The sequence below is a fragment of the Magnusiomyces paraingens genome (genome assembly GCF_902498895.1).
Source record: "Magnusiomyces paraingens strain CBS 517.90 genome assembly, contig: contig4, whole genome shotgun sequence".
NCBI lineage: Eukaryota > Fungi > Ascomycota > Dipodascomycetes > Dipodascales > Dipodascaceae > Magnusiomyces > Magnusiomyces paraingens.
Window position 1 is genome coordinate 703,482 of NW_022474070.1, and position 16,519 is coordinate 720,000.

General features: G+C 28.5%; 1 protein-coding gene across 1 annotated transcript in view; it reads left to right on the plus strand.

The window, feature by feature from the left end:
• Nucleotides 1-15,114: 15,114 nt before the first annotated feature.
• SAPINGB_P005011 (uncharacterized protein) overlaps nucleotides 15,115-16,519 on the plus strand; it is a gene marked incomplete at both ends in the record, with an annotated part of 2,160 nt that continues 755 nt past the window's right edge. Inside the window, one exon of the mRNA XM_031999726.1 lies at nucleotides 15,115-16,519. This exon is cut by the window's right edge and continues 755 nt beyond it. Within this exon, the coding sequence (XP_031855617.1) occupies nucleotides 15,115-16,519 (1,405 nt within the window).

Consider the following 16,519-nt stretch of genomic DNA (forward strand, 5'->3'; position numbering starts at 1 on the left):
TTTTATGATTTTATGATCCCTTATATACCATAGTTTCCAGTTTAACGTTTTCAATAGTTAGGCCCTTTTAGCAGATGTGTTTTGAACGAATTATATTGCAAAAAAAAATTAAAAATAAATTAAAAATAAGGGAGAGAGATAAAAATTAAAGAACAGTTGATAAAGATGAGTAAAAACAAAAAAAAAAAGGGATACTTGATTTGAATGTTACATTGCAAAAACATGATTAAGGTTGAAAGACTTTGATTAGGTGTATTAAAAAAACTTGTGCTTTAATGGAAAAAGAGAAATGATTCAATCGCCATGTCTTGATAATCTTTCTATTTATGATAGCCCACGCTTGAAACTTTTTCCCTCTTTCTACATACCATTCATCCTTTTTTTTATAGCCCCCCGAATTAAAAAGGTGCTTCTTTTTATTTCTTTTGTTCTTGGGTCCAGCTGGTTCCTACGTAGTATAGAGTTAATCTTGAAATTTGAGCGTTTTTTATTTTAAGAAAAAATAAAACGAGGCCTGGTGGGTATTTTTTTTTGTTTTCTTTTGAAAAAAAGAAGCAAATGAAAAAAAAAAAACTTCAAGCAGTGAAATCATAAAATACGCAAAATTTTAATAGCTAAGAATTCTTTCCCAATACATTGGAACAAGAGTGGATGGCATTATAAGCAAATATATTTCGATAAAAACATGGATAAAAAAATACGAATTGGCCCATCATTTTTTTTTCTTTCAATTGCAAGGCCAAGCTCAGACAGCTAGGTATGATAAAGAACAATAAATGAAAACAATTGAAACTGAAAGAAAAGGCAAGTAAGTAAAGTGGGTGGAAATTTAATATGTATATCATCTACATGAACCATGTTTGTTTGAAATGAAAAAAAAAAAAGCTTCACTTAAAGGGGGAAAAAAACGTTAAAGGTAGTAATTAATTAATGTACAATATTCTTCTTCCCTTTCTTAATTTTTTTCGGGTAGATATTATTAATATCTGGATTAGAATCGTATGATTTTTTCAACGGAATATATTAGCATCGTCTGTGTTATAATCATAAAAAGTCTGCCGTGTTCAAATATGAAGTTCTGCAGAAAGATTTACAAAGGTGGTGCACTGTTATTCTTTAACTTTGATAAGCTTTTTTTTTCTTCTTCTTCTTCTTCTTCTTCTTCTTTTCCTCTCCATAATATTGATAATGAAGCATTACCCATTTTTAGGCTACTTGTTTTTTTGTTTGTTCCACAAGGTATGAAAAGGCTTCTTTGTGCTTTGTTTTTCTTTTCGTATTTTAACAAGTGATCAACTTGCAGATGATTGTTTTGAGGATTAATGCTCCTTTGAATAACGGATACACATACTCAATTTATCTTTTGTTCATTCTAAAAAAAAACGTCTTTTATTATCGGGTCTATTTTCCTTTGTCAGTGATATCACATGCACTTTTTGCTTCTTTCTAGATTCCATAACATTCCCCATAAGTTGAAGTTTCATTCCATGTTTAGTTCTAGGCACATGAAAAAAAAAAAAGAAGAAGGCGTTCAATGTTTGTTCTGTTCTGTTCTGGTACTCGTGCTTTTGTGGTTTAGCATAGAAGCATGAATTGACAATGCTACAGTTTGTGTTGATTCTTTGCATACATTTTCTAGAAGCTGGATAACAGAACATATGCTTAAGATCTTTTTGACTTAGTGTAAGTGATCGACAGTTTTTAATGGGGAATTTATATACCAAAAAGCTTAAAATTATATTTGTTTAAAGTAAAAAATTAAAACAAAAGAAAAGAAAAAAATAAATAAATTTAGCGAACAAAAAGGCTTACAGTGAATTTTTTTCGGGCAATGAATTTTTTAAGTTATTCTGTTTTGAGTAAAAAATGAGAGGGAGAGGTTGTTAAATTAATAAGCTTATTTTACATGGGTTTTAAACAAGCCATAGATCTGTAATAGACTTTTTTGATTCTCCCTTACATATTACTATTAACCTTATTTCCATAAGCAAAAACATAAAAAAAAAATGACTTGGGTGGGTATTAATGTAAGAACAATTGCGTTACGTATTTACAATATTATGGCAATCTGAAAAAGTTAAAAACATCGCCCAAGTTTGTAGATATTCTTCTTTTTGTTAAAAAAAAAAACGTGTGTTGAATAAGATCAAAGACAAGAAGCCTTCTCCCCTTTTTTTTTCTAGACTGCTCCCGGAGAATCGGTATTTAGATATTTGAACAACATATTTTACAGTTATTTGGCATTTCCCCCGGTATGAAAAGCCACCCCATTATGAGTTTTCTTTGATATTTAAAGTTGGATATAATACTTTGAGTAATAATAGTTAGCCATTACTTTTTGAAAAGTAAAGAAGGGAATTTTCTCTAATTCCCCTTTTTTATTGAAAAAAAATCTTTTGATTTATACAAAAACACCAAATTGGAAACATACGAAAAAGAAACTCCTGTTTTTTATTATGTAATGGTAGGGTGTGTGTATTCTTAACAGTCGCTAAGTAAAGTTTTTTTTTATTTATTTATTTATTTCAAAATAGTTTTTTTTTTTTTTTGCTACATACCGGGACATTGTAAAACTGTAAATCAAAAACAGGACCAAAGTTTCTCTCTTTCGAATAAAATATTTGATAGAGCAATCAAAATAAGAAAAGGGTGTTGTTGACTATTATAATTGGCTTTGAGAATAATAGTCTATACCAAAAAAAAGGGCAAAGTCTAGTTATTTTTTTTTTTGCCATTTTAAACCGTTATTATGAGACAGTGTACCATTTTATCTTGGTCTTCCCTTAAATCTCCAAAAAAAAAAAAAAAGGGCCACCGTACATTTGACGTGTTACAGCAAACGGGTATCGTAAATAAGATTATGATGTAGCAGACATAAAAGAAATTTGTGGCACGCTGGGTGCGGGTAGGAACGGGAAGCTAGTTTAACTCAGGTGGGAAAGGTTCTTTTTTTTTTTTTTTTTTTTGTCTTCAACGAGATGAGAAGAGGTATGTGATGAGGGGTGGGAGAGATGAGAAAAGGGCGGCGACAACCTCGATAAAAAGGAAGTTGTTTTCAAAACATTAACAAAATGTAAGGAATTTTGATAGAGTTGTCATTGCATTGCAAAATTTTGAGCATTGATCCCGCCTTTTTTTTTTTTCTTCTTCTTCTTCTTCTTCACCCCCGCATTAATGAAAAATTTTGGTATAGGTGTTTGAGTGGGTACTACTAGGAAGGGTGATGGACAAGATATTTTGAGACACTAGAAATGGTAGTAAATATATATATTGGATGTTCATTTTCAGAGAGAGTTTTTTGGACAATTTTCTTTGAGAAAATAATTCAAATGGTGGTTTTGGGAATAATATTTTTTTTTTTTTTTTCAATGTGGCAGGAAAAAAAATTTAAGCTTTAAGTTAAAAAAAAAAAAAAAAAAAAAAAAAAAAAAGCTTCTCAGTAGTAGAAAATAATATTTCTGACTCTCAGCACTGGAATGTAGATGATGGTGATGGGTACAACTGGACTTTATCTCAGTCCAAAAAAAAAAAAAAAACACCGCTCAGTTCAGCTCAACTCAGCTCAGTTCAGCATGTTCGTTTAAATAAAATCTGGGGTATCGCGTTGCGCTCATTTAAAATAATAGCATCAGAGGTATTTATATATATATTGAAGAAATGTACATTTTTTTTAAATAAAAAAAGGTCAAATCGTTTCTTCTTTCCAAAAAAAAAAAAATATAATTGAAGTACATATTTAAAAAATTCAAAATGAGTTGGAAAGAAAAAAAAAAAAAAGAGAAATTTGGGAAAGGAGATGAGACGGTTGAAAGATCTCTTCCTCACATGTGGTAATATTAGTCCTCCTCATCGCAGAGTAATGAAGACCCTTGCGATGAGCTGTTTTTTTTTTTTTTTTGGTTGTTTGTTTTGTTTGTTGCCGCCTATAATAATATTACATGATATCCCACCCACAAACGCAAGCTCCTTGTTTTGCCAGCAGATTTGTATTTTTTATTTTTTTTGTCTTTTTATTTTCGGGCTCTCCTTGCTGCTATTTTGGGTCAATATCTTTTGAGCTCAGAATATGATGATGGCTTTACTTTTTTTTTAAGAAAGAATTACTTTTTTGAAGGCTTGAATGAATATGGTAAGTTTTTTTTTTTTTTGAGGGATATGAAAAAAAATAGGTGAGAGATGTTCAAGTAGTTTAATTTGTTTATTGTTTATTCGACTAAAAATCAAAAGGCAAGTAAATGATTAATGATGATGCTTACTATCGACATTGTGAATTTTTTTTTTTTTTTCATCATCGTTTATTCATCTTTAGGCCATCATACTACTAATCGATAACAAGCTAGTACCAATCACCAGTTAGACAATTTAAGCACAATTTTAAAATAAAAAATAAAAAATTTCTTTGTTCAGTTTTGGTTGAAACGTGCAAAAAAAAAAAAAAAAAAAAAAAAAGTTCCCGCTTGCAGAAATAACCGCGTTAGGCCTTTTTCCTCAATTTTTATCTCACTCCATCTGAGTTCATCATTTGAGTTGGAAATAATTGCTAAAGTGAAAAACAAGGTCACAATGTTGCACTGTTTAAGAATGAGAGTAAGAGAATGTGAAAAAAAGAAGAAACCGAGGTAAGAATGAAAGATAAAGATGAAGATGAAAAAAATAAAAATAAAATAAAAAAAGATCATGATTATTTTTTTTTTTTTAATTTGCGCAACTACTAACATCAGTATACATGCAATGCTTTTTAATTAAAAAAATATCGAATCATGATGATGATAATCATAAGGGGAAAATTAAAAAAGAGGAAAAGAGGGATGAAAGAAAACAACTTTCTTAGGGATCCACTTTTTTTCATTCTCCCCTTAGGAGGCATAAAAGAAAGGTTAAAAGTGTGAGGTAAAAAAACTGGACAAAGAAATTTCTTAAGAAAAAAAATAAAAGTTAAGTGATGATGATTTATGCAGCAAGCATTAGTTGACTATTAACAGTATCATTTTTATTATTATTATTATCATCATCATCATTCTATAATTAAACTTTTGCTAATGTAATTATTATCTTTTTTTTTGTTTCTTTTAGTATTAAAATAAAAGTAATTGGCAGTGCACTTTGGGTCACTAGCAAAGAAAGATGGAAGGTCATCATCATGGGAATTCTCGGTAGAGTGATGATGATGCTGATTATGAAGAAGATGATGTGGTTGTGGTGGTGGTGGTGATGTGGTTTTTAATTTTTTTTCTTTTTTTTAAGAGATCCTACAGTCAATGCTATTAGTGCTATTAGTGCTAAACCATATTGCTGCGGCTTACATTCAGTCGTCTGTGCACGGATATTCCCACGTGACTTAGATCTCTTTTCACTGGCAATTAAGAAGAAATCCCCGATTTTTGGTTTGCTAATAGTATTTTCAGTTTAAAAATAAGTTGAAAAAAACAAAAAAAAAAAAATTAAAAAAATTAAAAAAAGTTTACAAGACCAAAAATTAAAAATAAAATAAAAAAATTAATACCATTTACGAAAATATTCAAGTCAAGGGAGGCTTAAAAGAAAATAACAAAACAAAAGTTGAAGTTGAAGTTAAAGTCAAAGTCAAAGTTAAAGTTGAAGCTGAAGTTGAAGCTGGTAAAAAGTGGCTTAACTAGAAAAAAAAAAGTACTCAAGATGAGTACGTTTTTTTTTTGGGCTGCAATGGAGACACAGAAACTATCATCATTTTAACTAATCATGGTATAAACCCCGATTGGAATTCCCATCAACCAGGAATAAGCAGTATCATGCACGCGCAGGCGAAGAATATACAGTATTAAGAAGATATATTTAAAAAAAAAAAAAAAAAAATAGTTGTTGTTAAAAGGTGAAATTTTTTAGTGGTGACAAATTTATTTTTATGCCATGTCTTTGTTGAATGCTGCTAGTTTTCGCCCCCCAATTGCCTTGTTTTGGATTTCTTTTTTTTTTTTTTTAGCACGCGCACTGTTTTTATCGCATAAAAAAGCGGATTGTGGCTGGAAAAAAAAGATGATGATGATGATGGTTATGAAGATTGTAGTAAAGGTGGGTAGTTAAACAGGTAGTTATGATAATGTATGTTTAAAAAGGAAATAATACTTTAGAGAAAAAAAAAAAAAAGAGGAGATTTCTGATACAAACGAATCCAAAAATATTAAAGAAACAAGACATGTGCGGAACAAAAAAAAAAATATAATATGAATAATTAAAGGATTTTAAAAAAGAAGAATAAGGAAAAACAGGCGATATTGAGGAAAAAAAAGAGATTGAACTATTTTAAAAGAGTTTTATCTGACTTACGAAGACGACGACGACGTGACATATATCGTCAGGTTTCAAAGTTGGTAATGAAGAAAGATGATTGAAAAACAAAAAAAAAACGTGTCTACACTGGATCGTCGCTTTTTTTTTCATTAATTAAGTGACTACGACAAAAAAAAAATTTAAAATAACTTTAATAGTTTTTCATCGTGAGACTTTTTTTTCATTTTTTTTTTCATTGAGCTAGAGACTTGGTAATCACCTGTGTATTCTGGATCCTAAGAATATATTTCATGTTTGCAACATTGGCGGGAAAACTAACAGTTAAGCTTAATGTGTAGTCCCTTGTAATAGGTCTCATCGCTTCCAAAAAAATTTTTTTTTTTTCGTTTGTTTCTTTTCACCGCCTGCTGCTACTACCAAGAAATTATACTAATCCTATATGATACTATTAACATGGTTATATTTGGTAAGAAAGCCCCTGAGTTCTGTAGGCAGTTGAAATTTTTTTTTTTTTTTTTGGTGATTCTTCGGTAGTTTGAAATATATTTCTATATCGATTGGATAGCATTTGACTGATTAGACGGGGTCCAAGTATTAAGAAGAAGAAGAAGAATATGATGAAAAAAAGGTGATTTTTAAAAAGGGAAAAAAAGCCCTGCTCCACTATAGCCACTAAACAAATATATACATACTTGTGAAATAATTACAATTAAAAGTCCCTTTTTTTTTTTACTTTTTTTAAACAAAAGTCCATGTTTTCTCCACCGAGATGAAATAATAAGCATTATAGTGGGTGAATCCTGTATACTCTAGTATCAGAGGGTCAGTATATGAGGGATGTATCCCATGGTGAGACTAAAATGAGAGGGTATTATAGCTTAAGTTGTATTTTTTTTTATTAGTGTGGATGGAGTTGTTTTTTTTTTTTTTCATATAATTGAGACTATACTATAATCAATCAATGAACAAGTACTAATACCTTGGATTGAATAATGATCATACGATGTTTTAAGGGAGGGATTGAGAAAAGAGTAGTGGGTGGCTGGGGCTCCAAAAAGCCATTATTATTCTCACATGCAAATCATTTAAACAAGTGGATTCTATTAAGAAAGAAGATAGACTAATAGATGAAAAAAAAAAAAAAAGAAAGAAAGAAAGAAAGACGATTAGGAAGGAGTCAATAAGAATGGTATGTAAATGAAAAGTTTTTTTTTTTTTTTTGATTAATCCATGGTCTTGGATTTAAGTCTCCAACGGTTTATCCATATAGAAAAAAAAAAGAAGAAGAAGAAGAAAAAGAAGAGAGAATTTGTAATTTTCGGAATAAGAGATGGATAGCATGAAGATATCCCCTTTTTGCATAAAAATGATTAATTTTGTCTTTATTTGAGTGTGTGTGAGTGTGTGTGTGTACGTTCTTAAAAGATGGAAAGTGGATGGTGGTTGAGACTCACACGAGCGAGATCAGGATTCATGCTAATGTTTAATTAAGCGCTTGATAAATGTTGGAGATGAAGAGACAGAATGAAGTTAAACAAGGATGATGGAATTTTTTTTTTTTCAATATTATAATAATTATAATAATAATAATAATAATAATAATAATAATTCTAAGATGATATATAGATTTTAGAGATCCTCTGTTTTTAATTAAAGAGTAGAAAAAGAATTATTTTTCATATAATAATAATTATTTTATTTTTTTCAAAATTTCCGAAACAAACAAAGCCCTTTATTTTTTTTCTTTTAATTGAACAGTGTAAGTAATGTACCAATACGTATAAGTGTATACAGAGAAAGTAAGAAAAGAAAAATAAACACATTTCAAGCGATCAGTCTTTTTTTTTTTTTTTTTTAATTGACCGACGTAATCCGTGACTTAAAAGAAAAAATGAGAATACTTTTGAATAATTTTAAATACGCGAAGATCCTTAAAGAAATAAAAGACAAACGTCCGTGGGTTTGTGTATGTATGTTTTTTTTTTTTTTTTTTTTTTTTTTTTTTGGAAATCGGGCAAATGAATTTTGGTGGTAAAATAGGAAAAAAAAAAAAAAATTTGGCGGATTTAAGTTGAAATATTTTTGTTATATATGGAATTGTCATGGCAACGCTTACATAGACAAACAAACAAATATTGGGCTGCAAACAGCACATCTCATCTCATCTCAAAAGGCGATGATGTGGTTTGGTTGGTTGTGTGTATTTATGCTACAAAGGAAAAAAAAAAAAAAAAAAAAAATTGTAGCAATTAAAAAAAAAAAAAAAAGACGCTTTTTATTTTTTTATTTTTTTTTATTTTTATCAAATTGGTCATTTGGTCTTTTAACTTGTTCTTCTTTTGTTTTTTCTTTTTCTTCTCCGGTGATTATAGACTGTCTCTGTTACTTTCTTTTATCATCTCATCTGGCCATGTTTCTCTCTCGCTCTCTTTTGTGATTTTCAATTTTGGAGGGGAGGAGGGGGGGGGTTCTTTATTTCCTTTTTTGTCTTTACTGGTTTAGCTGCCTATGAATTTTTGCTGCATCATTTTCTCATGCGTTGTTTTAAAAAATAATAATAATTATATAAAAAAAAAAAAAGAAAAAAAATTTATTCCAGCCAGCTCATCTCATCGTTTGGCTGCCTTTTTTTTTTTTTTTATTTCATATTTTTTTTTCTCTATTGGGAGACATTTATATCTTTTAGGACAATGAGATGTGATGCACTGAAAACTACCAGCAACTTCAATATTTCAAGGTTAACTACTGCGTATATTTATTTATTTATTTATTTTTTTTCATTTCTATATAAGCGGGAAATTGAAAAAGAAACAAAACTTTGAGTTTTCTTTCTTTTCTTGTCTCGTCAATAATTTTTTTTATTCGTATATATTAATTTAGTAGACTATATATAAATCTTTCTATCTTACTCAGTTTAACAAAACATGTTGGAGAATGCGGAAAGAAATTAAGCATCTTTTAAAGTCAGGGCCTGAGACATTAAGGGCCAGAACAAGTTTGTCTGTCTTGCAAGACGGTTATAAGAAGAAGAAGAAACATTTATTAGGAGTAGATGAAGGGAAGATATATATGAATGCAAATCATTTATAAAAAAAAAAAAAAAAAAAAAACTTGATGGTCTTTCTAAATGTTTTACAATTCTTTGGTATTTTCTCTTGAAAACAAAATAAAAAAAAAGAAAAGTCATTTAGAGTGAGAGTTTAAGAAACTTTATATAGCATAGAAAAGATATGGAAATTAAAATGAGAAAAAAAATATATATATATATATATATATAGACTGTTATAAAGACATGAGTGTAAAAGATAGATAAGAATGATTTAGACGATATGCACAGGGACAAAGGAGAAGAAGATTATTAAAAAAAATTAAACAAAAAAAAAATGCGAGAAACGGTGTAAGATGGGGAGAGATGAGGATGGCGATGAGGATGAGGGTAAATAAAATGAGGTGGACAAAAAAAAAAGGGTCGAATGATTATACAAAAACAACGCATCACAGAATATTATTATTATTATTATTTAAAATTTATTTAAAATTTATTTAAAATTTATTTAAAATTTATTTATTACTATTATTATTATTTTGTAGTGACTGTGGCGCAGAAAAAGACGCAACAATCAGGCATTTTTAGTATATGTAGGTGGTAGTTGTTGTTGTTAAGTAAGTACACATTAGTGAGATCAAGTCAGCAAAGGCCGAAGAAAGTGATGATGATGATGATGATGATGATATATTGGCTATTAATATTTTTCTTTTTATGTGGAAAAAAAAAAAAAAAAAACGGTCAAAAAGAAGAGGATGGATTATAGAATTTGGATTTTTTGAATATACACGATGATTTTAAGGAGAAAAAAAAATTAAAAGTTAAGCGATGCCTAGTTGTATAAAAAAAAGAAATAAAGAAAAAAAGAAAGAAAGAAAGAAAAAAAACTGTTAATACTGCCTTTTCATATCGTTCCTTTTCGATGGATATATTCTTGACATCGGCTTACTAGATATACAATTATGTGATGCTGCATTTGTCCAGACCAAGGAATTTTTTTTTTTTTTTTTTTAATTGATAACCGGATATAAGCTTATTAGCATATCTTTTTTTTTTTTATTATTATTATTATTTTTTAAAAAAAAAAATATAATAAAAAAATTTTGTTAATTATCAAGCTTTAGTCTCTGATCAAAGTTATGTAAACGTAGCCAAATAAATTCAACGGGAACTTTGATTGATGGTTAACTTTGGAAGGGAGGGAATGGATTTTTTTTATGTTTTTTTCTTTTTTTTTTTTTTTTTTATGTTTTGCCTTGTAACTCTTAAAAAAATAAAAAATATAAAGAAGCTTTTCATGCGCACCCATACAAACATATACAACACGCAGTGGACGCAATTTTTTATTTTTTTTTAAAAAATGAAAAAAAAAGAAAAAAAAAAAAAAGTAAGGATAAGTAAATGATTTATGTAAATGCAGACCCAATCTATTATTTTATATAAATTCTAAGGAGAAGGGGGGAGGGGGGGGAAAGAAAAGTTAAAGGGGGATGATGAGGTTTAAAGTAAATTTTTTATTTTGGTGTAATTTTAATATATATAATATTTAATCAAATTATGGGTGCTAAGTGATGATGATATACTTTGTATACTTTTTTTTTAAAGATAGATACAGTAGATTGATTGATTGATTGATTGATTGATAGATAAATATACAATAGTTATTTTAACGTAAGTATTATAATTTATGTAGTTACGTAACTACAAAAAAAAAAAAAAAAAAAAGAAAATTTGTTATATTGATCTGGCAAATATATATTTATTATCATAACCAATAGAATCTAATATTCAGCGGTTAATGTAGATGGATATGAAAAAATATGAAACAAAAAAAAAAAAAAATGAAAGGGAGACATTTTAAAAATTTTAAAAATTTTAAATTTTAAAAATTTTAAATTTTTTTTTTTTTTTTTTTTTTTTTTCAAAAAGAAAGAGAGAAAGTTGTTGTTGTTGTGATGGTGGTGGTGGAGGTAGTTTTAAAATAAAAAAATGGGATGATTTTTTTTTTTATTTTATTTTTTATTCCTACTATTTAATTCTACAGATCTGGAAATCGTATTCATTTTTAAAATAAAAAAAAAAAAATACTATGTTTTTTTTTTTTTTTTTTTTTTTTTTTTAAAATCAATTGCTCGGAGCCTAGTTTTGTTGTTGTTGTGTGTTAGTGCGATGGCCGTAGTGAGATACCACCAAGGAATATCATAGTCAAACTACCAGTACTTGAACGCGTATAATAATAATAATAATAATAATAATAATAATAATAATAACTATTGTGGTTAACGGTGGGAATTGTTTTTGGTCTGGTGCGTTGGATTAATACAAAGGGGAATTTTTTTTTTTTAAAAATTTATTTTTATTATTTTTTTTTTCAAAGTTTCTATATACAAGATTAAATTAGATAAAAAAAAAATTTAAATTTGATTTTGGGAAAGTTAGTTAAAGAAGAAGAAGAAGAATAATAATAGTTATAATAAAAAAAATGATTAAAATAAATATGTTGTTGTTGTTGTTATTTAAAAATTAAAATAAAACAAAAAACTAAATTTTTTTTTTTTTCTAGTTAAGATTAATGTTTAGTTAAATTGTTTTTGTTAAACTATCGTCATCGTCACACAAACAACCACCCAAGATCTTATCATTATTATTATTATTATTATTATTATTATTATTATTATTATTATTATTATTATTATTATGAAATATATATATATATTTTTTTAAATTCTTTTTTATATTATTTTATGGTGCTTTTTCCCAGATTTTGGATTGCTGTACACTCACAAAAGAATAAAAAAAAAAAAAAAAATAAGACCATTTTTTTTTTTTTTTTTTTTTTTTATGGCTGAATCTCTCAACTTTCTTGCCACATACACACATACACATATATATACACACATACATTCATACATACGGACAGATAATCATTTTTTTTTATTTTATTTTATACACAACTTTTATGGATTTTTATTCATCATCATCATCATCATCATCATCATCATCAAACTACTCCTGTTTTTCTTTCTTAACTATCATCAATCAATCATCCCCACCACCCCTTATATATATATATACATTCCACAATCTGATATATAAAATCAGGTTTTAAAGATAACATATATATATTTTTAAAAATAAATAAATAAAATATTTAAAATATTTAAAATATTTAAAATATTTAAAATATTCTTCTTTTTTTTTCACTCTGAAAATGTGTTAATCTATCTATATTATTATAATAAATAAAAATGTATTTGAATATTTAGGTCCATAGAAATATCACCGTTACATATAAGATCATTACTAGCCGCGCTCATTATCATTTATTCACTTTTTCAAGTAATAGCCGCACAAATCTCTACTATTTTTTTTTTTTTTTTTCTTTTATTGTAAAAATCAAGCTCAAAAAAAAAAAAAAAAAATAAAGTGATTATTTATTTATCTATTTATTTTTTTTTTTTTGCTTTGAAAATCTTTTAAATAAATTGAAATATAAAAATTTAAATTATATTAAGATTGATTGGTAAAAAAAAAGTCTTTTGTAAGGAAATATTTTTTTGTATGAAGGAAGGGGATTAAAAGGAAAAACCTAATATTTTTCAGTTTAATTAATAATCATTAATAAGAAATTACTAACTTATTTAACATTGTTTGGGTTAGAAGAAAAAAAAAAAAAAAAAAAAAAAAAAAAGGGAAAAAACCATTGTGAACAACATTCCACCAACCACCAATGTTTTATTTATATTTATATACATATATTTTTTTATATTTATATTTATATTTATATTTATATTTATATTTATATTTATATTTATATTTATATATTTATATTTATATATTTATATTTATATATTTATTCACTCAATTTAGCCTACCACCAAAGAACAATGGCGATGAGCCCAAAAATATTTACCAAAAAAAAATCACCAAAAATTTTCCCTCCCTTCTTCTCCAATTCTAATCATAGAACCTGCTGTTGTTATGTATACCAACCACCAAACATCTCTCTCTCTCTTTTTTTTTTTTTTTTTTTTTTTTTTTTTTTTTTATTTAAAATGATTTCAACAAACAAAAAGATTTCTGTTTAATGGTTTATTTTAAAAAAAAAAAAAAAATCAAAAAAACAATTTTTTTTTTAGCAACTTTTGAAGAATCACGGCGATCGCTTATCTTGTAAATTCCCAGTGATGGAGGGAGGAAGAGGGGGGGGAGTTTTTTTTTTTTTTTGGTACTAAATCGGTTGTATCAATAACTTAACTTTGAAATTCAAAAAAAAAAAATATATATATATATATGGTCATTTTTTATTTTCATCTTCCCTTTCTTATTTTTTTTTTTTTTTTTTTTTTTTTTTTTCAATGCAAGTATCCAAGTATGCAAGTATCCATGTTTGAAAAACATTAGAAAAAGAGAAAGAGAGAAAGAGAGAAAGAGAGAAAGAGAGAAAGAGAGAAAGAGAGAGACAAGACCTCCTTCAAATATCGATTTCCTCTTCTTCTTACTCCTATATATAAATATACAAATACCATAATGCCGGTGCACCTGGTCACTTCATCTTTTTCTTTTGTTTTTTTTTTCAATTAGTTTGACTTCCAAGTGCTCATTTGAGTCTATGACATGACTGACATGTACCGGTGGAGAGACGACAATATAAGTAGACTTTTTTTTTTTTTTTTTTTTTTTTTTTTATCTTGAATTATAAGGATATATAAATGAGTGTGCAATGAATAACACGGCGCTTTATATATATGATCATTATCCATCATATACTTGTGTATATATCAGATATGAGATATATATTGTTATATAATGATTTTAGTTGAATAATAGGTTTAAAGAAATGTGAATATAGATATGATTAAGTTAACTATATATCTTGTATTTTATATATGTTATTTACTTAAATAATTTAAGTAAAAAGAGAATCAAAAGAAAATACAAAAAAAAGTCCACGAGGCTGGCGATGAGCTCTTTTTTTTTTTTTTTTTTTATTTATTTTAAAAATTTTAAAAATTTCAAAAATTTCAACAATTTCAAAAAATTTCAAAAATTTCATAATATAAAACCATCTTATATATAATTTATATATATATATATATTTAATATCCCATATATAAGTATAACTCGTTAAGGTTTGTTATATGGATGCGCGCACCACCACAAACTTTTAAAAAAAAAAAAAATCAAAATTTCTTTAATAATCAACTTTTATTAATGTCTTGCTTGCTTAATTTTTTTTTTTTTCTATCTTTCTATCTTTCTATCTTCTTTGCTGGCTTTTTTTTTTTTTTTTTTTTTTCAAAATTGGCTGACCCTCGAAAAAAAAAAAAAAAAAAAAAAAAAAGGCCCTTATTTTTTATTTTTATTTTTATTATTTAAAATATATAATATATATATATAATATTTCAAATATATTATTTCAAAAAAAAAAAAAAAAAAAAAAGTCAATTGGGCGTCCATATAAATAAAATAAATAAAATAAATAAAATAAATAAAATAAAACTATAAATATAAACATTTGTATATAAATATTCTATCCAGTTTCATTAATATATAAAAAAAGCAACTATTCCCATCTATTTTCATATTTTTTTTTTTTTTTTTAAAATATATATATATATATATATATAATACTATATTTAAAATACTTTAAAAAATTTAATAATATCCTATTTCTTCTTCTTCTTTTCATCCTTTGATTTCATTTCATTTGACTTCAATTCAAATCTACTTCCATCATAATATCAATACCCAGATATCTATCTATCTATTTGTCTATTTATCTCTCTCCTTATTTCACAATGCAACCCCAACTCTCAAACCTCCTCAATAACTCACATCCTCCAGCATCTCCAACCACGTCGCCACAAAAGCCCGTGGCTCTTCCAAGCATCAAATCTCTTCAACTCAACAAGGCCAGTAGTACTCATCTTTCAATGGCCCCAATCCCTTCTTCTAATTATACTTGGTCTTCATCTTATTCCTCTTCCTCTTCCTCTTCAAGACCTTCCTTCTCTTCAGATGGCTTACCATCACCAAATACTTCCCCCGCAAAACCCCCATCTTTCCCACAAGTAATTGTGTCTTCCCATAACATTCAGCCTTGTTCTTCTGGCCCCACTTCCCGATCATCTTCTTCCACAGCCCTCTCGGGTCTCTCTCTGCTGTCAGAAAGTGCGCTACAGGAAAAGCACCCACTTCAAGGACCTGCCAGCCATCCTTCTTCTATTCCTGTCCAGCAACCACAATCACAACATCAACAACATCATCAACAACAACAACAACAACATCAACAACAACTTCAACATTCCCCTTCCACTTTTCTTCACCATGGCCATGGTGCTTCTTATCCATCTCACAGCTTTCACGCACCACCACCACAACAACAACAACCACCACAACCTCATAACTTCTACACAGACAAGGATTACCTTGCTAGCGTCTCATCAGTCCATGATATGGCCACAGAAGTCCAAGCCCTCTGTGCAGCCATTCTCGGAACTGCCACAGATGCTCAATCACACCCTCCTTCATCTACTCCAGTCTATCCTGTAGCCCCTCACACTCTCGATAAAATGATGTCGCTGGCATCTACCCAGCTCTCTGTCTTTTCCACCTGGAAATCCAAGTTCGAGGCTGCCCACTCAGCATTCCATGATGCTCGTCCAGCCATCTCTATCAATACTTCTGCTGCTACTGCCTCTGCTGCTACTGCTGCCCCTGTTTCTACTGCTGCCTCTGCTCAGCAACAACAAAGACAAACTATGCATCCCATCTACCCTTCTTCCTCAAATAACCATCACAAGGCCCCGCCTACCCCACCATCTCCAAGTCTTCCTGTGGATCCAACCTCCGAGCCAATCACCCCAGTCTCGGCCTCCTCCATTGGCCCTATTTCTTCTTCCAACAACTTCCACATGGGCCCTGCTTCTGCTGCTTCTGCTGCTGCTGCCCCCGGCTCTATCACTCACTCTCCCTCCCATTCTACTACAATCGTTTCAGCTGTCTCTTCCACCTCCCATCAACAACCAATCTTTCATTCTAAACCTGACTCCTCAATCCCAAGACACCCCATTTCTGTTCCCCAACATCATTCTGCCCACCATCTTCATCAATCAATGGGTGTTGTCAGTGTTTCTGTCGCAAATTCTGCAGCTAATCTTCCTACCCAGCGTCGTGGCAAACGTAAAGCCATTGCAGGCTCTG